General features: G+C 51.4%; 2 protein-coding genes across 3 annotated transcripts; both read left to right on the plus strand.

Moving 5' to 3' along the window:
• On the plus strand, positions 1-3,814 carry PIGV (phosphatidylinositol glycan anchor biosynthesis class V). Of its 2 annotated transcripts, XM_088531039.1 has the most exons (4): positions 1-335; positions 1,256-1,858; positions 1,973-2,422; positions 3,223-3,814. In XM_088531039.1, exons 1-4 carry the CDS (start codon positions 249-251, stop codon positions 3,532-3,534), a joined length of 1,452 nt encoding a protein of 483 aa, XP_088387165.1. In that variant the 5' UTR covers positions 1-248; the 3' UTR covers positions 3,535-3,814. The 2 variants fall into 2 exon arrangements, with proteins under 2 accessions (XP_088387165.1, XP_010209395.2); XM_010211093.2 differs by having other exon boundaries at positions 1,256-2,422.
• Positions 3,815-5,331: 1,517 nt separating this feature from the next.
• On the plus strand, positions 5,332-20,359 carry ZDHHC18 (zDHHC palmitoyltransferase 18). Its single transcript, XM_010211110.2, has 9 exons — positions 5,332-5,570; positions 8,198-8,358; positions 11,846-11,995; positions 13,328-13,465; positions 13,958-14,006; positions 14,452-14,554; positions 16,063-16,172; positions 17,612-17,711; positions 20,305-20,359. Exons 1-9 carry the CDS (start codon positions 5,332-5,334, stop codon positions 20,344-20,346), a joined length of 1,092 nt encoding a protein of 363 aa, XP_010209412.2. The 3' UTR covers positions 20,347-20,359.
• Positions 20,360-22,257: the final 1,898 nt, after the last annotated feature.

A 22,257-nucleotide genomic window follows, 5' to 3' on the forward strand; every position in this document is an offset into this window, starting at 1 on the left:
ATAGGCAGAGTATTGAAGGCTTCTGCATCATCTCCCAGTTCCATGACCTCTTTCATAAGTGACTTGCTTGTTCATGTAGATTTCCTGCTTTCTAACTTTGTAAAAGTAAATAGAGGTGCTTGATTTACAAACATGCCTGAAGCCCAAAGGACTTTTCAACGTTTCTGCTCTCTGTTTATTGATCTAGGTTTCTGAAGCTGGAATTTCTCTGGCATCAGTGGCCTAGCGAGGCGACTTTCGAGCTCAGAATGGAGCTGGTGAAGGGGCAAGATCCCTACCTGCACGAGCTGCTGCGGTTTGCTGTGTGCTGCAGGGCCCTGACCCTCCTGCTGCAGGCAAGTCCCCGTTCCCAAGCCAAGGATGCTCTAACATCTTGTTTGCTATTCCAAGGCCGCTCTCTTTGGTACTGCCTTTTGCACCACAAGCTAGCTGGTTTTGCCTGATTGAAAAATGATCTCCTTTGGAGAGCCAAGAGACCAGCTGCATCCAAGGAGACAGGTTGCCGTTAAATAAAATTATATACAGTCCCTTATAACTTACCATGTTTTCATGCTGCTGATACAAGAGGCTGGGTTGGCAGCAGAGCAGGCTGAAGTCCTTTGCTTATCCTCAGAGCAGGAGCAATAATCTCCCCCTGCACATTCTTCTCAAGCCTCCTTTCTAGAGACACCCCTCTCTGAGCATGAGCTGGGTCAACTAAGCCCAACCTATGTGTACCAAGGCAGCCAGCAAAGAGCCTGGCTGTAGCCACGGCCCCGGTGAAACAAAATCTGAAGTGAGAAAGATTTTGGTAGCAAGTCACCCACCAGCTGGCAGATGGTGACAGCTCTGTTAACCACCAGGTAGGGCTGAGTGGAACCATCAGCTGAGGCGAAAGACTCTGTATGACAAACACCAAGGGCCTGGTTAGTCCAGATGTGTGTGATTCATTGTAAAGTGTCAGTTTTGTAGGTCTTTTAGGCCCGTTTCTAAATGTAGCTCTTCTTTTTTCTCCACCAACGCTGAATTAATTGCAGGGGGCTCATCACAATAAGCTGCAAAATTTACTGGCACAGTAGGTTCTGTGAGCACCCATGCTGGGTATCTTCCAGAGTTTTATTCAGTTCAGATGTCGATGCTCCCAAAGATATTTGCTAGACAACCTGCCGGCCTGAGCTCTGTGCCTTTTGAAACCTGAGGATCCTCTTGGGCATGGGGTTTCCAGTAGGATACAAGAGGATGTCTGCTGGACTTGAGTCCTCCTTTCTTTTTCCAGGCTCTGTTTAACCTCCTGATCCCAGATCACGCTGCAGATGCCTTCTCTCCCCCTCGCCTGGTTGAGCCAGGCTTTTGTGACCTGCTCCTGGAAGGGCTTTTGGGAGGCCTCTCGCGCTGGGACGCAGAGCACTTCTTGTTCATCGCCGAGCGAGGCTACGTGTACGAGCACAACTTTGCCTTCTTTCCAGTGTTCCCCCTGAGCGTCCGTGCTGCAGCAGAAGTTGTCCTGTGGCCCCTGCAGCGGCTGCTGCGTTTGCGGAGCCGCCTGCTGCTCTCAGCTGCTCTCCTTAATTCTCTCTTTTCTGTCCTGGCAGCAGCTGCCCTGTACAAGCTGGGCTGTGCCGTGCTGCGGTGTCGCCGCGTGGCCTTCCTTGCGGCCCTTCTGTTTTGTATTAGCCCTGCCAATGTGTTTATGGCAGCTGCTTACTCCGAGAGCATGTTTGCCTTCCTGGCATTCAGTGCCATGTGGCACCTGGAGAAGGGGCAGAGCTGGCACAGTGGGCTGCTCTTCTCCCTTGCGTCGGGCGTGCGGGCCAACGGGCTCGTCAACATTGGCTTCTTTGCCTATTCCCGCAGTAAATGCTTTGCCCTCCAGCTCCAGGTGGGTCCGGGATTGGTAAGGAAGCTCCCTACATTGTGGAGGAAACTCCTTAGCTTGGCATCTTCAGTCATCTTCGCGTGTGCTGGGATCTTCCTGCCGTTCGTGTTGTTTCAGTATTACGCTCACATGACGTTCTGTGTTCCTGGCACTGGCCTGTCGCAGAACATTCCCAAGCTGCTGCTACAGCTGGCTCTGGACAAGGACTATCGTCTAGCTGCTGTGGATAGGCTTAAGCCCCCTTGGTGTTCCCAGCACTTCCCTGTGCTCTATTCCTACATTCAGGAGGCCTACTGGAATGTGGGCTTTCTGAGGTATTATGAGCTCAGACAGGTGCCAAATTTCTTGCTTGCTTTGCCTGTCACAATTCTGGGCTTATGGGCTGCCTGGACCTACCTCACTGCAAACCCTCGGCACTGCCTAACTCTTGGTCTAGAGAGGAGAAGGAATGAAGAAGAACAAGGAGAGGATAAACCAGGAACTGGATTTTGCTGCCCCGCTGTCTTGGTGTACGTTGTCCACGCCACAGTCCTGCTGCTGTTCGGAGTCTTCTGCATGCACGTGCAGGTATGACATTCAGAGCAACACTGAGAAGGGACTACTTAAAGGGAGTACAGTGTAGGGGCTGAGGGACTCAGTGACACAGTCTGAAGTTCTCTGGGCTGTGGGACAGGCACAGGACAATGCAGACGTTGCTTCCAAAAACACTTCCGATCCTCTCTAGGAACTGTTCCCCTGTCAGTTTCCAAAACCATTTAGTTCCTCTTGCTTCCTGGAGAATTCCTCAAGGGAGGTTGCTTCATATGGTGAGGACACTAGCACTTGGATCAAAGGTACCAGCTGATTTGAGACATTTCAAACATTGAATGCAAGCTTGGCCAAACCCTGCTGAACAGCAGTATCATGTTGGGTAGAAATGAAAGGATCTGGAGCCTGTTGCCAGTCCCTAGAAAGTGTTCCAGGGCCTTCCCAGAATACAGCTAGATCCTAAACATTGCGGGCAGCAGTGGAAATACAGGAAAAACAAAGATTGAATGTGGAGGTTCAAATCTCCTCTGAAGCTACTGCTACTGCCCACATCCTAAGCTGGGCTGTGTCAAGGATTTCAGTGATTTCTTGACGGTTTGCCCAAAACCTGGAGACCGTCTGTTTGCTTATGCAATTGACTTCATTAATCAAGCATCCTCGAGCTGAGAGATGGTTCATTCCAAGTGCAATAAATCCTAACACCATGAAATAGGACCGTGTTTCATTGCTCTTTATCAGTAATCTGTTTTGGGCAGATAGATTGTTCCTTCCATTCTGCAGAATTGGAGTTGGTTACAGTCAAAGACCTTCAATTTATGGGATTCTCTGCCTGTTCTCAGGTTCTGACCAGGTTCCTTGGCTCCTCCACGCCGATCCTGTACTGGTTTTCTGCTCACCTGCTTCAAGAACATGAACCTTTGCTCTGGAGTGAAGGGACTGATAAAGAAACCAGAGCATCCCTCTCTGAGAAGTCTGTTTTAGGTAACTCTCTTGCTGGCTCCTGTGAGAAAGGGATTTCTGAAAACCCCGTTGTGAGGTTACTGCGCAACTATAGATTAAACACCCCTATGACCAAATGCATCCTCGGATACTTCCTGTCCTACTGGCTACTGGGACTCGTTTTGCACTGTAATTTCTTGCCTTGGACATAGTTAGCAATTGGGACTATCTGTATCTGTGGGGTGGTATTGGGGCAGAAGTATCAATCAGTACCATCCTCTTTGCTGTGACTCTTAGTGTGTCCTGCTCCTGCTCTTTACTGATGGGCAAAAGTTCCTATGTTTACCGGGGACCAGGAATGTATTTCCATGATATCTTCTGTGAAGTACCGTCCCTGAACAATTATTTATGGCAAAGAACAGTTGCTGCCAGATTCCGAGCTGGTAGAAAACCTTGGGGAAGTGCCCTTGAAATCACAGCAACCACCACCTGCAGCCCAAGTACTCGCAGCCCCCGTGGGAGGACGCCGTTGTGTCGTATGTGTCCCTTGGACCTCTCAGGTTCCCCCCTTGCCAAAGTACTTGTCTCCATGCATCAAGCCGTGTGTCGGGGGACAGCAGCGCCGGCAGCAGCTGCAGGACGCGTGGAGTGGGGATCGCGGGGCAGTGCTGGAAGTGGGAGGACAGGGAGCTACAGGGGAAGAGGAGCTGGGGCGTGAGACCTGCTGGGGAGCTCTAGGCACAACCAGGATGGCTACAGCTGCTCTCCAGGACTGCTCTTGAGGGCTTATGGAGGGGATTGGGCTGCAACTCAACACTTTATGGGATAGAAGCTGGAAGTTTGTGTGTCAGTACATGAATATCACCAATAAAAAAGTAGATTTTACAGGAACCGTAGTTTGCTTCTCCTCAGTGAAGTGACAATTCCCCCTTTGGCAAATGTGAGGGCTGGAGCAGGCGGGAGGTGCGATGGGGATGGTCCTGGGAGAGGAAATGACCTCCAGGGAGCAGCAGTTTGTTTCCTGCTCTCTTCAGCAGCGGTGGGGAATCGTCCAAGAGAGCGTTTCAATTGTGCTGGCTGCCGTACAGCAGAAGGCAGAAGGCCCTGTTTCTTCCCATCCTAGGACCACCACTTTGCATGGAGAACGTGGAGCTCAGCACACACAAAACTCTTTGAGGTCTTTGCTGTGGCAGGGGAGACCATTTTTGATTTTGGCATAAAACGTCCTTCCTTGCGAGTGTCATCATGCGGAAAGGATCTGCTCTGCCATGGGGTAAAAATGTTGGTGTTTGTCGCCACTTCTATGTTCTTTAGCTCTTCGTCTCTGGATGATTGTCCCAGCCTGAGTCCCTTTAGGTGCTGGCTCAGAGCTTGCAAAATCCAAGCCCTGCCAGCAGTGCCAAGGGAGCCCCCCTGCCCTGGGAACCCACGTGCTGCTCTTTCTTGAGAATGTCCTTGCACAGGCCGAGCAGCTCGTCCCCCTCCAAACTGCCCGGCACAGGCGCAAGGTGTCCTTGCGTGTGTGCGAGGGGGGGTCATCACTGGGCTCTGTGTGTGTGTGTGTCAGGGGGTGTCACCACAGTACAGTGTGAGCATATGCAAGGAGGGTGTTACCACAGGACGGTGTATGTGTGTATGTGAAGCTGTTTCACCACAGGTTCCGAGTGCATGTGTAGGGGTATTTTACCACACGACTGTGCGTGTGTGGGTGCACAAGGGGGGTGCCACCACAGGACAGTGTGTGTGTGAGAGCGGGGTTCACCACAGGACTCACCACAGGCCTCTACGCACGTGTGCGGGGGTGTTTCACCACGCGACTACGCGCGTGGGTGTCCGCGTGTCGCTGCCCGCCTGCGAGCGCAGCTCCCGGCTGCGGCGCGCGGCGGCGGCAGCAGGGGGCGCCGCGGCGGGAGCGGGGGCGGACACGTCCGCCGAGCGGGCGGCGCGGCCGGGAGCGGCGCTGGGCCGGGCCGGGCCGGGCCGCGCGGCGCCTGCCTGGGCTGGGCGCCATGAAGGACTGCGAGTACCGGCAGATCCCGCCGGGGGTAGCGGCGCCGCCGGGCCCAGCCGTCGCCTCGGAGCAGCCCGTTACCGCCGCCGCCCGCCGGCCCCGCCGGAAATGGGAGGTGTTCCCGGGCCGCAACCGCTTTTACTGCGGCGGCCGCCTCATGCTGGCGCGGCACAGCGGCGTCTTCGTTCTCACGCTCGGCCTCATCCTGGCTACCAGCGGCCTCTTCTTTGCTTTCGAGTGAGTCCTCCCTGTGCCGCGCTCGGGGCAGCCCCGGATCGTCCGGCCTGGGGGCTCTGCCTTCTCCTCGGGGTCTATCGCCTCTCCATGGGGGCTCTGGGGACCCCCTGGGGCTCTGCCCCCCTTCCTTGGTGTCTGTCCGCCCATGTTGGGGGCTCTGGGGTGTCCTGTGCTGGGGTCTGCCTCCCTGCAGGTGAATCTGTCCCTGGCGCTTTCCCAGTTCTCCTCCAGGGACGTGTTCTCTGACTGCAGCCCCGCTGTGCAGAGCTGCTGGCTGGAGGGGGGTGTCCTCACACTGTGCTGTACTGGCTGGGAGGGAGAAGAGCTATAGACAAGATACGGAGTCCTGGTATTGCTCCCTTTTCTGCACTCTTTTTCCTTAAATTGCTCCCCTGCTGCAAAGTTCCTGGCCCTGTGCTGGGGCGAAGCTCTGGTTCCTCTGCCCTGTCCCATTACCTGGGGAGAGGGAGGTCCAAGTCACCTCAGAGCCCTCTCTGTGATGCTGGAGAGCTCAAAGACTTTTCCACTCTCTTCCACTGACTTTCTTCTGTGCCAGGGTGAGAAGGATGGGTAGAGGCGGCCCAGAGCTCGTCTCCTGAACCTAATGTTGCCAATAGGTTTAACATCCTCAATGACCAATGCAGGGAATCACCTTCTCAGCTGCCTGTCCTGGGTGCCCTCCTGCAATCTCTTCTCCTCCAAGCCAACCAGGGAGAATTTTCTGGCTTCTGCGAAGCCAGAAAATCAGTAAGATCAGTGAATTTTGGTGGGTGGAAGAGTCAGAAATAGAGTGTCAAGGGATGGCAAAACCCTTTCTGACTTGGAGCGCCTCACCTTGAGGGTCTGGGCTGGAGCTCTCCCTTCCTTATGCAGCTGTGTCTGGGGAAGGGAGAACTGCATCTCTGCAGATTCCCTCTCCTTTCGGGAAGGTAGTTCTGAGACAGACCAAGAATCTCCCTGATCCTGTGCCCTGCAGGAAGGGAGAGCCCAGAACACCCGTTATGTCCTGCGCTGCCTGAGAGGAGCTGCCGACAGAGCTCCGTTTATTCTTGGCCATCTCCTAGCGTTTCTGCTGTTCTGTCTCTGTCCTTCTGCCTCTCGGGAGGGAAGGGAGCTTGTTTTCCCTATTCCTCTATTAAGTGGAGGGTTCATTCCTGCCTTGGGATCTGTGTTACCTTTCTGAGGCCCAGAGCAGAGCTGTCTGAGCCTGCAGTCAGCAGTATTGAGGTATTTGGTCAGGCTAGAGGTTCTGAGAAAGAACAATCAGACAAGCTGAAACTGGGAGGCAGCTGTGGGAGGCAGTAATAGATACCTGCGCAAACACTCCTTTCGTAGTGTCATCTGTGACTTTTGGGCACCTTTCTCTGCTGTATCTGAAACCAATGGATGATAATAGTGCAGTAACTGCTTTGTACAAGGCTGAGGAAACAACATCTGCACTTCCCTTCTTGCCTAGTCACTGTTTCTTGGTTGAAAATGCCCCGGGGCTTTCCAAGTTGTTTTTACAGCGGTGCACTTCTATGGCATGGATTATGGTTTGCTAGATATATGGCAATACATCTTACCTGTGTCTGCAGTTGACTTTTTTGTGTGTGATTTCCTCTGCTGCCTGAAGGATGAAGGAGAACTCCAGAGATTCCCAGGAATGGGATGGCAAGAAAGCTACCCCGTTTCAGAGTTCCAGAGGCCCTTCTGCGCTTCCATGCTGGAGAGCACTGAGGGGCTAGGCGGAGGGGTCGGAGGGGTTTTGTTGCTTGATGGCTGCTTTGTTCTGGACTGCTGAGCTCAGGAGTTGACACAAAAGTTCCTTAATCCTCTCAAGCTGCCTCTCTGTGTCATGGAGACTCGGAGCTGCCCGTGGCCATCGGACTGCAACACATTGCGTGTCTGTACTCAAGTTCAGGTTACTTGTCAGTGCTTATAATAGAAATCCCTTTGCAGAGGCAGGAGTACGAGGGGGGCTGCAGCACAAGAGCTGTGTTCATGTTGTGCTGTGAGCAACTGAGCTGCGCTGCAATCGCTGTGGTCCCTGCATACAGGAAAACGTCCTTGGGTCCTGCTGCTACCTGTTCAAGGAGCAGCAAGACCAGCAACAGGCATTATTTGCTTAGATGCTGGCCTGTTGCAGCAGTCTCAGTACTGAAGTGTGTGCCCTTCAAAGAGTGCCAGATGTTTTGAGTGAGGACACAAGTCATCCAGAGACAACAAAGCTGTGTTGAACTAAAGTATATTTCCCTTTCAACTTCGTGTTTTGGACCAAATGAGATCATGTTTGTGGCAATTTTGGTCCCTTGTTAAGTTAGGGCATTTACATATATATGTTGTAGAGGGTGACCGGGCTTTGAGACGGCTGACAGCTTTAGAAACACTGTTCTGGAACTTCAGAAAGACCAGGAATCTGTGTACAGGAGCTGGTTCTGCTGCCTTTGCTTCAAAGACCTGTCTTTCCTGTGCACCTCCAGAGGGACAGAATGTTTTCTGGGCTGTTTACTACTTCTCCAGGGATCTCAGCAAAGCAGCAGTGTTTTAGTCCACTACTCCGTAGTAATTTACAGTATTTGATGCAGTAGCTGATGGCAAGTACTCTAAGCATGATCTGTAATGATTTCTTTTTCTTTCTTTAACAGCTGCCCCTTTCTTGCAAGTCACCTGACCCTGGCCATCCCTGTTATCGCAGCAGTCCTCTTCTTCTTTGTCATCAGCTGTCTGCTCCAGACAAGCTTCAGAGATCCAGGTATCCTGCCTCGAGCCACCCCAAGTGAAGCCGCAGATCTGGAAAAGCGGATCGGTGAGACTCCTCTGCCCTTTCCTGTGTTTGTTTTGATGTGTGTGGGGGGCGCATTTCAGGCTCAGCCAGTCCTGGCTCCTTAATAGTCACCTTAGGGGAGAAGGGCTTCAGATCAGGAGGCCCCAGGGTGTCTTAGGAGCCCTGCTGAGAGGTGTGAAAGCTCCTGCAGCACAGCAGGTTGGGGAAGGGGATATGCAGGGAAGTGCTGGTGGTTTCCTTTTCTGTTCAGTTCCGTCACTTTCCCAAGCAGAGGCCTGTGCAAGGGATTGGAGGCTGTAACTATTCCTGCCCTCAGGACTCAGACCTGCCTGGGCAGTGGCCACATGGCCACATGCAGAATTCAGATGAGGAGGAGCTGGCAGCATCAGTGCCCTAAATCTTAATACCCTGAGAGTCTGTTTACCTGCAGCTGAAGCAGTAGAGTCCCCAGTCAGAGCCCCTTTGTGCGCTGCTTTTAAACAGTGACAGCATTTTCAATATCTAGGCAGTGGTTCAGATCTGACACTGGGATTTGTGATGGTCTGAATTCCACTGAATTTTCACTGAATTCTAATCCAGGCTACAAAACTTTTGTTTACTATTTTATTTTATTCCTTTTGGAAGAGTCAGTTCTTTACTACTCCACATTTTTTTTTCACTGTGTGACATGATGTGGCTGACCCTGATAAGAAGGAAAGCTGCTGAGGATTAACTAAGTAATATTTATAAAACTGCTGAAACCAGAAGCATGCCCAGAAGATAAATAGCATTAATGCTTGGCCTTTTGTTGCTATTCCTCTGTCTTCTGGAATTTGAAAGGAGAATTTTCCTTCGCCAACAGGTGACGGAGAGGATCCTTGAGTTGACTTCCTGAATTAGAGAAGTTGTTCTAAAAATATGCAGAAATAAAGTGTTCTTTTTGTGTTTTAATGGAACAGTTGCAGCTAAACTCAATTGATGCTGAAAAAAAAGAGACCGAGCCTGAGAATGGTTCTGCAGGCAGCTGAACCCATTCCGAGTGTGGTCCACTGCCAAATGGATAATCTTACCTCTGATTGTTCCTGCTGCCTCCCTTGCACTGGTGTTTGGGTGGTCACCAGCGAGCAGGAGCAGTGAATTTGCTTGGACAAACACTGACATAGTGTTTCTTGCTACTGTTAGCATGGGGAAGGTGGCAGGACCGTGAAGCAGAGCGAGACTGAATTGAGGGGAGAAATGTTGAAGTAAAAGGAATTGGTGGATTTGTCGCCTTAAAAGCACCCTGGCTTTGGGATTCCTGGCTGGATTCCTGGCTGCTGTATCTGGAGTGGAGGGGGGGAAATGACTGACACTATTTTTATTTTTTTGTGAAGACTGATATGAGAGGAACTGAGCATGTAATCTGTATGTTAGCTGCAAGCACCCAGCACTGGCACCACCCCTTGTGGGAACTGCTGCTGGTTTTAGTGGATTTTTGAGCTGCTTCTGGTAAAGCACAACAAATCTCTACTTAGTTATGGCCGCAAGCTGCGAGGGTTGAGCTCAAAAGCTTAAGCCTTATAAGGAAAAAGGCTGTGAGCCGTGTTTAGCCCCCGTGTGCTTGCTTTTCTCTACAAGTGTTTCGTTCTGCTTGTGTGAATGCAGCGAGACCCCGGCTGAGAAGGTCTCCAGGCGAAGGCAGCACAGCTGGGGTGAGCAGGGGTCCTGTTGCCGGGGCAGCCTGGGCCACAGCTTTGCTTCTCTGTGTTTTTTTTTTTTTTTTTTTTCCTGACCAGTACTGTGAAATTGGTGCATGTGCACATGGAACAGGTTTAGCCTGGAGCTTCAAGTTACCTTTTCTGTGCTTGGCTGTTACGGAGTTTAATTCAGGCTTGTCTCGACTTCTCTGGAAGCCTTTGAAAATCCCATGCTTCCTGAAGAGCACTGGGACAGGTGAATGTAGTGACAGCAAAAGACTCAGTTCAGCAACTGCTACTGTTTTTAACCCCTCCACACTGTGTTGGTGCCTCTCAAGAGGAGCCTGATTCTGAGGACAGCCTTGCAGAGGCAGTGCTGAGACTGCTGGCTGGCTCTTCTGCTTCTCTTTTTTTTCCCCAAAAAGAAAGACTAGACTGAGAGAGTCTCTACCCTTTTGTTACAGTGTGTTAATTACTTTGAAAGTTATCCAAACTAGGAGGGAGTTTGCAAGTTTTTCTACAAAATATCAGTGGCTAGAGCTTAGTATAACTAATTTAGAAAGGAATGTTTTTTTAAGGCAGTGATTTGCCCTGTAGCCTGCCGTGCCTCAAGGACTCCTTTGTTAATGGTTTCTAGCAGTCTGCTAATATTTGTTCCTATCTAAAAACTGCTGTCACACTGAGTTTGTGGTAGCCAAGAAAGTGTGTGCATTTGGGATCTGTACATGGCTTTGATGTTGTCCTTGGTAGCAGATGCTTTAGCCAAACGAATGTGAGAGAACTTGAATCTGTACCCACTGAAGATGGTGGCAAGGTAATAATTCTGTGGCTGCCCATGCAACTAGTTTTAAAATATCGTCAGAGTGGTTATCCCTGTTTCTATTTAAAAGTGCCTAAAGCTGTGCCTTCAGCTGACTGCTGAAGCTGCTAGTTGTGCCAGCTGTTACTGTTAATATAATCCATTAATTTTCTTCTCAACTCGCTCACTGGTAAGTCTCTATTTTCAAACAGTTCCTGAAAGCTGGAAAGGTATTATTTTAAGGGTGAATTAAAAGGATTTCAAAATAATTCTCCAAATTGCAGACATGATACAGAGGTTTCCCAGCTCACGCTTTTGCTGTTTGGAGAAACTCTGCAGCTGTCAGCCCCAAATTACTAGTCAAATGCTGACATGCCCAAATGCAATGTGTAGTGTCCTTAAATTATTTTAATTTCAATGTGGAGATGAATAGTCCACTCATGCTATTAATGTACGTGTGTCCAATTTCAGTGAAATCTGTCTGGAGCACTTGAGACCTGCCATCCTCCCCTTATATCATGAAGACGAGTCTCTTGATTATGGCTGTGCTGCTGATGTAAGCTGCAGGTTGGAGAGGCATGTGCTGGCAGTGGCTGGATGTGCTTTTGCTGAGGTTACCCTAAAGTGACAGTTTCCTGATTTCTTTAAATTCAGTCCTGTGCGTAGAGCGGAGGAGGAGCCGCACATGTATTAATGGATCACATGCCTCTCTTGTGATCTGTCGGACGTGTAGAGATGAGTTGGTGTTACTGGGCCTATAAACACTGCCGCTTTTATACTATGTATATATATATATTGCTTTATGTTTTCAAAGTGTTAGGCAGATATTATTTCCTCTTGGCGCATCCCAGCAGCATTCCCATTGAACAGACAACGAAGGGAGCATAAACAAGGCTGCGAGGAGCTCCCTGGAGAGCTGGGCTGCCTGCTCGGAAACCGCAGGCTGAGGTGCCTCCCAGCTTCAGCACTGGAATGATGAGAGCGGACGAGCACGTGCCAGCCCTTAGCAGGCAGCTGCTTGGTGTGGTTTGCTCATCCTTCCTTCTCCTTGCAGATAACATGGGTACTTCCACATACCGCCCACCAGCCCGCACCATGGAGGTGGTCATAAACAAGTACGTGGTGAAGCTGAAGTACTGCTACACCTGCCGAATGTTCCGCCCTCCGCGAACCTCTCACTGCAGCGTCTGCGACAACTGCGTTGGTAAGTCCGGAGGCTGGGAATGTGCTGGCATCCTTTGTGGAAGGGGAGCGCTTTAGATTCATGGGTGGGTTGCTTTTGCTTCTTTTTAGAGGATTATGTGGTGGGATATTAATTGTGCTTCTTGTTTCTCTTGCAAATAAAAGGCCAGTGCAGTGGTTTGGGACTGGAGGATACTGCATCTCCTCTTTCTGTGAGGATGCAGAGTGGTGGCACAGTGCCGTAAGCTCCTTGCCTGAAGGCAGGGCTGTGGAGGCAGCATCACAGACTGATTTAGCCCTTCTGCATCTTCCTGCTGTGCCCTTGGGTCCTGTTAGGACAGGAGGAGCAGGAGAAAATGAAAATCTGAAGAAAAGCCTCTGGTAGCTCCACACAACTGGGCCCTAGGCCGATGGGGGGAATGAGTGAGGCAGGAAATGAGAGGATGATGAGGTTCCCTGCTCAGCCTGGCTGTGCAGGAGCAACTTGAAGTGCCAGGAGGGTGGCATGTGGTAGAGTGGCATGTCCAGAGAGTTCCATGCTCAGGGGTGGGTATCTCGTGTGCTGCAGGCAGCTGGAGGCTCTGCATTATGCTCTCTGCAGGGCTGACTGGCCTGAGACTGGTGCAGGATCCCAAAGACTCTCTTAAGAAAAGGCTGCGAGTTGCTAGCCATGTGCCTGGGTGTAGTTGTGGATGTTGTGACTCCTCCTTACACCAGAATAGCTCACTGGATAGTAGCCGTGCTGGGGACAGCGTTGGGAAGGAGCTTTGCGGAGGAGCAGGCGTGTTCCTGCCTTGATGTGTTTTACTTGCATCAGTTGGCTCTACGCTGCAGCCGTCTTGCCCTTTCATGAGAAGACAGCTCTGCGTGTTTCCAGATGTATTGCATCTGCTCTGGGTTCCTAGGCAGTTGTTGTGGTTTTTAGAGGCGTATCTTCATGACTTTGAAAACTATTTTCTGCTCGGAAGAATGCAGGAGGGGCCCACTGCACCAAAGGGAAGCAATGATGCTGAGCACCCACACACAATACTGCAAGATAGTGGAAAAACATCTGCACTTTCCCTGCCTTCTTTCAGTTTTAGTAATAGTAGATTATACCAGGCGCAAGGTTTGCATTTATATGGGGCTTGGAGAGAGGAAAGATTTGGCTTTTAATATTATAAAAGGGCATATCAGCAGGCTGCAATGCTTCGTTGAAACTTGATGTTAATGTACTGTTGCTAAGAGGTTCTGATCTTCAAGTGCAGTGGGTGGAAGCTCAGTTTGCAGCTCCTGGATCCACGGAGGTTCTCTCTGTTCGCTCTGTTACCGCATGTGAGATGACGACAGTCCTCACGATGTTGCTTTCTTTCAGAGAGATTTGATCACCACTGCCCCTGGGTGGGCAACTGCGTGGGGAAGCGCAACTACCGCTACTTCTATGCCTTCATCCTCTCCCTCTCCTTCCTGACTGCCTTCATCTTCGCTTGTGTTGTCACCCACCTCACTCTGCGTAAGTACTGCAGTTACTAGTAGTAATGAGCATATTGTACTCCTGGAGACGAGCAACTTGGGGCTCTGTTGAAGCATATAGTCCCTGTTCTTAGAGGACAGAGAAGGGGCTGGTCTTTGCTAGTTAAATATGAGTCCTACTGCCGGGAACCCTAGATCCTGCACTTTACTGCAGAGAAATCGTGGCACTTGGTGACTAGGTTATTCCCTCCAGAGCAGATGGGCTGTGTGTGATGCTAGGGCAGCCATGGACTGGAGGGCTTTGGATGCATCTACTCTGGATCTCACAGGGCAAGTGACTTGCCTGCCAGCCCTGAACCTCGCGGAGCTGCGTCTGCTCACTGACATTTCTGTAGAGTCACAGACTCTGGGCAGCCAGGCAGATCCGTGTGACCTGCAGGAGGACAGCTGTGCACTCGGCGGTGAGGGAGGTTGCCTGGAGATGAGAGGCTGCCTAATGGAACATAGTTTCTTGTCCTGTTTTGCTTTGTAGGCTCTCAGAGAGATGGATTCCTTACCACGCTGAAGACAACACCCGCAAGATATCCTTCTAATGCTCTCAGTTGCTTGGCCTGCCGAGCTCCAGTGCAACAAAACTGATGGTGTAATGTGGGAGTGTAATGTCTTCTTCTGAGGGGCACCCTGATGTACTTTCCAAAACCTAATTTAGCCCCTAGCTGCCTGTGGGAGCAGGCAGGCATCTCTCCATTGTAGACTGATACTACCACCAAAGTGGTAGGACTTTTAATTCCATATTTAGGTCCCTGCCGCTGAAATGCTCTCTCCTTCCTGGGAATGGGGGCACCTTTTCCCTAGAAGAAGGCATGAGCAGGTACCTGTGTTGTGTGGGCTTCTCGGCCAACCCCTCAATGCTGAGGGTGCTTAGAAGGCCCAGTGCATGCGGTCTTCACCATGAGTACCTCCCCAAACAGTTCTTTGATTTCCTTGACTCCTTTTTTTTTTTTTTTTTCTATTTTTATTTTTCACTGTGCTGGAGCTGGTGATTTGTTTTTTCTCTGTCTGGTCTATTTTGGGCCTCTCAGGTTTTCACACTTATTTAGTCGCCTCCAACTTGACAACGAACGAAGATGTAAGTACGTGGATGCTTGTCCTTTCATAGGGGTGCAAAGGACACCTCTCAGGTGTACGCAGGGCTGCCAGCCCTGCTGCTTTCTAAGCAGAGGTGACGTTTTCAGGGCGTCCTCAACTGGGTGCAGCATATTCAGATAGATGCATGCATAGAAAATGGTGCACAACAGAAGGACATCATGTTGGGAGGGCAGTGCGTGTTCCTTGGCAGTGTCAGGCTAGGGAGTAACTAGCTGAAATGCTTGAAAAGTTATGTACTTTTTTTTTTCTTCTTCTTTTCTGGTTAAATGGGGAGTTCTGAGATTTTAAAAAAGGAAGGCTGCCCCCAGAGGTGTGGGTTTTAGTTTGGACATGGGTGGTCTTAATTCAGCATTCTGTGCAACCACAGATTTCCTGTGAGACCCTGGGCAAGTCCCTTTTTCTCTGTCACTTCAAGTGCAATAGGCAAATAATGTACAGGCGCCTTCTGAAGATATTTACCATAAAGAGTGTGGTGCTTGCAGGCTCAAAGGGCTGGATGAGTACCCTGAGCAAGGCAGATTGTATGGAAAAGCAGGATCTAGCTAATCCTTGGGAAGAATCAAAATTTACCCTTCAGGTCACAGATCCCTGTAATGCTTGCTGGAAGCTTCCATTGCTACAGAAGAAATGCCTGTGTGGTTTTCTTTGTGTGTGTGTGTGTGTGTGTGTGTGTGTGCGTGTGTGTGTGTTTGGTTTTTTTTGCTTGTTTGTTTGCTTGTTTGTTTTTTTTTTCCCTCCTCCTCTCTTCTGTCTAGAGATATTAGCAGGACTGTGGCAGGCCATGCAAGTGAAGCTGATGGAGGCTGCGCCCGTGTGCTGAGGGCACCAAGGCACCGAGTCCAGAGCATACGGCCCATTACTTCTCTGGTTGCCAGCTTGGGCTGCCCCCTGTGAGGGGAAGTAAAAACAAAAAGAGGAAATGTGGTGGTAAATGGTTTGCTTCAGCCAGGGACTCGTGGCCAGGTATAGCATCTGCCCACGCTTGCGTGCCCATTGTTGACTCGTCTGGGGTTTCGAAATCAGAGTCCCAGTGGCAGCTGCTCAGGGCGTGGACAGGTGATGTTGTTTCCTTAGCAGAACAGCCTGGGAATCCCCTTGGGGTTTGCTTAGCCTGAGGAGCACACGAGATATCTCTAGCTAAGAGTGCTGCTTCCATGAGCTTTCAGCTTGGTGGAAAATGAGGGGTAAAGAGGCTAGAGTTGAAGGCGCTGATGCTAACAAGTTGCCATGAAGTATGAGAAGGTCATAGCTTTGGGGCTTTGTAGCTGCACGGTTGAACCTAAAGGCAGGAGAACATAATTGCTGTCTCCTCTGGCTGCCTTTCTGCAGCTGTCCTGCTTGGTAAAGCAAAGAGGAGGAGGTTATTTTTATCAAGACAAAAGTTGTTTGCCTCCTGATCAAGGATTTTAACTGATTTTTTTTTTATTATCATGTAATTACATCACATCTTTCCCATCTTAATCTACGTGTATCTTTTTTTCCTTTCAGATCAAAGGGTCCTGGTCAAATAAGAGGGGCTCAGAGTTTGCCAATCCTTACAGCCATAAAAGTATCCTCACAAACTGCTGTGCGGTGCTGTGTGGGCCATTCCATCCCAGGTAAGAGCGCATTGAGAAGCGCATCCTGCTACGAGAGGGGCTCCAGACAGTGTGAATTCACAAGGATTTGTGCCAGCCAAACACGTCTGCTTCCATGAGGCTGAACAGTACTTGCTAACACAGATACTTTTCCTCCTGTACTGCAAGGATTGATCTTGGCAAGCAGTCAGCAAGGTTCTGCACCAGATCAGATTGTTCCTTAAGCAACACTCGGATTCCTGAACTGCTTAATAACATTCTACCAAATTCTCTTACCTGTGAGTTAACCAGAACATTCATTTAAACAAAGGCAGGCAGTTCCCTCCTTGTGTAATAAAATAAAGTTTTGGGCCTGGAGCGTGGTCACCTCTGGGCTACTCTTCCTTCATCTCATCAGCAGTGTAGAATTATCTTTGTCACAAGAGGGTGCAATTGGGCTGAGCCGGGCTGGAGTGCCCCAGCCTTTGGCTGCTGGAATTGAGGACCTGCACTCTGACTTGGAGCTCCCAGCCTGTCTTAGGACGTGCAGGTCTCCTTGAGACATATTTTGTTTGCTGGGATCCTCTTGGGATTGACACAGAGCATCCCAGAGGTGCTAACTCAGTGTAAGGTAACAGCAGAGGAAGGTGCCTGAAATTTCAAATAAGGCCACATAGGTAGAGTCACTGGGTTCTCTGTTCCTGCCCTATGTCCTGCCCTGCTCTCTGAAGTACCCCTAAGCTCTTTACTGGTCCGGAGCTGCTGAAATACCTCTGCTGCCACTCAGTAACTATAAATCTGCAGATTGAGAGAGCTGAGCAGGCAGGAGAGTAGCATTTTACGCCAAGCCTTCTTTCTCGTTTATGTTTTCCTGTTGTAAAGTCCTTTTTCCCAGTTGCCATTTGGGTTTGTGGTGACCCAAAGCTTTTACTGTCTAAAGACCGTGGTGGCTTGTGTGATGTGTTTGTGGTTCGTCTAATGGACGAGGAGCTGTGTTGTCCAAACCGCTCCTGCTGATGCTCTGGTTAGCAGCTCCCACAAGGAGACCCATCTCTGAACCTCTGCAGTCTATGAGCTCCCATGTGACAGGGGCGCCTGAATGTCAGGTTTTGTGGGCAGAGTTGATTTAGCAGCTTCTCAGCACATCTACTGAATGGGTCAAGATCTGCTTTAAAACTCTATGCTGGGATGGGGGCACATGCTTGGTATGGCTGGGCAAACCAAAATCCTGTACTGAGTGCTGTCTGTTCTCCGCTCCTTCACCTGACTGCTCTCCTGGTGCTGGGAAAGGGAGTTTTCACTACCAGGCTTAGCACTTCCTTATCTTGTGCAAACTTTAAAGACTGCCCCCCCCGCTTTTTTTCCCCCCTCTCTCTCTGTAGAAACTGGTTGATTCAGCTGGCACGTAGCTTATAGTCTTCGTGTCCTGCGAGTTGTAACTCCTTTCCCTTTACTTAGCCCTTTTCCCTTTTGTTTTCCAGTTTGATAGACAGAAGAGGATTTATTCAGCCAGAAGTCGGAACGCCATCCAGTCCTAAGAATGAAATCCCTTCCTTTGGAGCCAAAACTGACACCAGCATGGTAGGAGGCATTCCCTAGTGGTGCTGTGTCGTAGCCCAGTTGTGCCTGCACCAAACTCCAGCCACTACCTTCCCCTCTTACCATCTCCCTGGCCTCAGGCAGGACAGCCCTGTGATGCAGAGCTGCCAAAGACTCAGAGCCATATGTTGCCTTTTTTTTTTAATTTTAATTTATTTATTATTTTTGGTTATTTGTCTCACTGTGATGTGGCCGGCCTGGACTTTTGACTGATAGAGCGTGCAAAACTCTCAGACTTGAGCAGAAAGCAGTGGGTCCTCACTGTACCTGGGAAGCAAATAGGTGTGAGAGCCACCAGCCCGCTGAGTCTGGAGCTCCAAAGTCGCTGTGTTCAGCACAAGGAGTAAGGAGGTGGGCCAAGCAGGGGAGGTGCACGCGAGCAACCGGTTCTTCCTCTGAGCTGTGTTGTCAAGCCTCATCTTTTGGGCTGGCAGAGGTGGAAGTTCCCTGGTATTCTCAATGTCTCCATGAATGCCTCTTCCTCTGTGTCTATGTGGAGGGGTTCTGTGTCTTAATGGTTGGGTTCGCAGGAGCTGCAGGAGCAGCTTTCTCTTCTGGAAGCTGCTGTGCCTGGATAAGTTGTGGCTGTTTTCCTGGGTGGGCTCCCTGGCTCCCAGCAGGCATGGAAGCTGGCTAGATGTCCCAGCTGCCGTTTGATCCCATTTTCTGGCTGGTCCTTAAGGGAGTACTGAAGAGCTCTGAGTGTTTTTGTTTCAGCTAGAAAGAGCATGCTTTGCAGCCAGGGCACAAGTTAGGAAAAAAAACTCATCTTCACGGGGAAAAAGGGAAAAACGTGCAGTGTTCTGCAGCTCTCATGGTGAGATGCTGCCTGGAAAGGAACAGTTGTAGGATTTGACCTCAGTTTGCTAGGAAAGCTCAGTTGGCTCCTGTCTGTGGGACACTTAAAGGCACCAGAAGAGCAGGTAAATTCACATCCTTCCTAGCTAGAGTTACCCAGGGGAAGCAGTGAGTGGGTGGGTGCTGGTCTCTGATAGCCTCATGTTGTGCTCTTGGGTTTGAGTTTCTGGCCAGCAGATGAGAGCAGGACTGTTCACAGTCCCTCGGGAACGATTCCTGTGTCCTGGCATGTCCCAGGCTGCCTCTGTGCCGGGAGAGTAGGGCCAGGCAGCTCTGTGGGTTCCTAACACTGGAGCATACATACAGGAGAGTCCCAGACCTTGTTAGCAATACTTGAATCGTGTTATTAAAAGCTGCTGGATATTTTTGCACAATTTGTAGATTTTTTTTTTTCTACCCAGAACATTTTATGTCTGGTGTAGATAGTGCTGTGCATGTTAGCACCAGGGCAGAGACTTGCAGTGTTTCATGTCAAGCCACCTGGTTTTAGGTTTCTGTGGGTTGGCCACGTAGGTTTCCACCCTGGGCAGAGTCAGGGTGTCTGCAGGGGCTGTGTGGCCCTGCTGAATTAGCCACCCTTGTGCTTCACCCGCTGCCACTGACAGAGCTGCCTCTGCTAGCGCAGGCGGAAGGGAGCGGGGCTGTCCGCACCGCTTTGGGGGAGCTCTTGGAGCTCCTTCATGAGGCTCTCTGCAACCTGTGTTGGTTTTCAGCCATGGGATCTTCCAGGCACCCCCGGTACTAACATCGAAAGAGTCCCTTTGCCGCCTTCCCCCACCTCTCTGGGACTGGCATGTGGCAAAACAAGTTCCTGGGTTGCTTTTCCTATACCACTTTTTCTCGCGCCTTGGAAAGGTTCCCCTGGCCGTGTGTTTGGGATCTTGGTGTCAGCTCACTGTGACTGCCAGTGCTACCTTCCCCTTTGCCAAGAGCCGGGGAGGTGCAGCAGGAGGGCAGGACAACTCCAGCACCGTGACACCCTCCTGCTTCCTCCTGGAGGCTCATCCCAGCCAAACATTTCCCCAGTTTGTCACCTTTGCGTGACAGCATCTTGCACCTGGGGAGGGAGGAAGCCAGCACCATGTGGTGCCATCCCTGCTTCTCCTGATCTTCCTGAAGGGATTTGTCACTGCCTTCAAGGAGCCTCGGTGCTCCCTTCTAGCGGCAGGAGCGCCAGGCTGCGTGGACAGGGGCCGGCATGCAGGGAGCGCCCATTGCCGAGGCTGCCGGGGCAATGTGGGGTGCTGCTGGGGGCCCAGCGCCTTCCTGCTTTTATTTAAACCAGTTTCTTTTGTTACTCAGCATAATAAAATTATATTTTTAAAGAGTTAAGTGCCTGGGTTTTCTTTTTATTTATTCCTTTAACATGGAAGAGGGCAGGTGTCTGTTTTTAACATCCCTCTGTCAGGGGGGAGTTGGACTGTTGGTCCTAGACCTCTCCTGGAAGCTCCTGCACCTTCCTGCGGGATGATGGCATTTGGCAGCAGAGCCCAGCAGCTCTCTGTGGTGCTCTGGCTCTTGCTAGAGCCAAGAGGCATTTCCTGCCCCACTCTTTCCATGGATGTGGTTTCATCCTGCATCCAGCTCCGACTGCACCATCCTGCAGAGGTCGCGTGTCCTTTTCCCAGCTGTCTCCGAGTCCAAGGTCTCCCTGCCTAACCCAGCCTGCTCTGTGCCGGCACGCGTTGAGCTGCATAATCTCTGGTGTCTTCCCCAGGAGGACGCCTGCCAGGACTTTGCCATTTCCTGCACTGCGTGACGGGATAAGCCCCCTCCTCGGATGTTAGCCCCATTTCTGAGGGTTAGCTGGTAAGGCAGCACTTTCTTCTCCCTCCTTCCAGTCATCCATCTGCTCCAGCGCCTCATCTCATCCCCACCACATGACCATGGGGTCCATGAGCCGCCAGCTGCACAGAGGTCCGTGTGACACCCCCTCGGGCTGCACTGCAGCTGTGGTTTGTGCTGCTACAGGGGTTTGGGTTAGAGCGAGCCAGGGCCTGGGCAGAGGACTGGAAGCCAGAAGCACATTTCTACTCGCAGCTCTGCCACTGCTGCACTTGTGACTCAGTCACTCCCTCACCCGCTTCCCCATGTACCTCAGTTTTGCTCTCTGTAATGCCAGGTTGCTCCTTGGCTATGCCAGCAGTTGAGGTAAGTTCCTTTCGAAGCACATTGTGGCATCCCTGTCACCTCCTTCCATTCACACAGCCTGGTGCCAGCTTGCGTATGCTCGACCCCTGCAGCTGTTCTCCTGCCCTGAGCAGACTGATCTTCCTCGCCACTCGCATCCTGCCCCTGCCATCCCAGTGTTGTCCATGGAGCAGGTTGGATTTGGGGACCTTAGCACTGGCTCCTGGATGGAGCAGCCATATCCCACATCACCTTCTGCCCTGGCTTGGCTGCACAGGGTCTCATGCACCTGATCCGTCTGAGCTGGGGTTAGCTGTAGGATAAACCACTGTCAACCTTGCTCCTGCCAGCACAGTGCTCCTTCAATCCCTCTAGCCAGCCACAGTTGCTCTGCTTCCTACTCCCCACTTCTTCTGATACTGTTTCTGCTACTAACCTTCTCTTTCTCTCCCACCTTCTCCGGTCCCGCGGGCACCCCAGTACGGTGAGGGCCCTAAAGCTCTCGTGGCCTGCAGCCCTCTGCCTCTCTTGGAGCATCTCAAGAGAAGTGGAGATGCCACAGCCGCTCCCCGGAGCAACAGCCATTGCCACCGTGTGTGCCTCCGCTCTCCAGGCCCATGCCTGCTGCCCTCCTGCCACCATGCTTGAGGAAAAGCCTCCGTCCTGCAGCTGTGAAGCTCAAAGCCATAACAACACCCTGTCCAGTGCAATAACCACAGCTCCTACCTGCCCCTGCGTGCAGGGACAACGGGCACGAGGCTGGACAGGGTTGCTGGAGCCCCACTCTGCAGTGAAGGGAGCTCCCCGCTGGTACATCCTGGAAGATGCCACATGGGATTCAAGAGAGCTTGGAAAGCAGCAGCTTGCCATGAGCACATCTATGACCGAGGCTGTCCTGGAGCCGCTCTTGCTGCCTCCATGTCCCCACGGGCCTCCCTCTTTCAGGGAGCTGGTGCGGGTGCTCTCTGTGTTTTCTGTTTGGCGCCTCTAGTTTTCAGGGCAAAGGGCTAGAGCCTCCCTCCCAGCAGCTCGTATCCTTGTAGTGTACCTCTTCCTATGCTATGCACTCGGCGTTCCTGGAAGGCCGCAGCAGAGGCTGGGTTCTCTGGCCGTGGACACACCATGTCCTCCAGCTGCAGCCCAGCTGGACATGACCCACCAGCCCAGCTTAGACCTGCTAGAGTTTGCAATCTATTTTTTTGCCTTTTGTAACAAATAAATAAATAAATTTTCTCCTATTTACTTTAAGTGAGTGGCTGGCTCCTGCTTGGGTGGCGCAGGGGAGCGGCTCGGCTTCATGCACGCTCGCCCGATGCGGGGTGGGGAGCTGAGCCTGGTGCGGCCGTCCCGGCTCCGTGGGCCTCTGCCTGGGGCTGCATTGCCCGCAAGCCAAAAGCGCCCTGCTCTCTACTCCACTCCGGAGCAAGCCGTGGCCTTGAGGCCAGTGTCGGCCCTGGCCGGCTTTGCATCCTCCTGCGCGGGGGATGAGCTGCCCTGGCCCCTTGTTGCACGTTGCAGCGTGCTCTGGGGCACTTGCCGG

The sequence above is a fragment of the Tinamus guttatus genome, unplaced genomic scaffold (assembly GCF_059628265.1).
Source record: "Tinamus guttatus ecotype Peru unplaced genomic scaffold, ASM5962826v1 Tinamus_guttatus_pri_ptg000397l, whole genome shotgun sequence".
Taxonomy (NCBI): Eukaryota; Metazoa; Chordata; class Aves; order Tinamiformes; family Tinamidae; genus Tinamus; species Tinamus guttatus.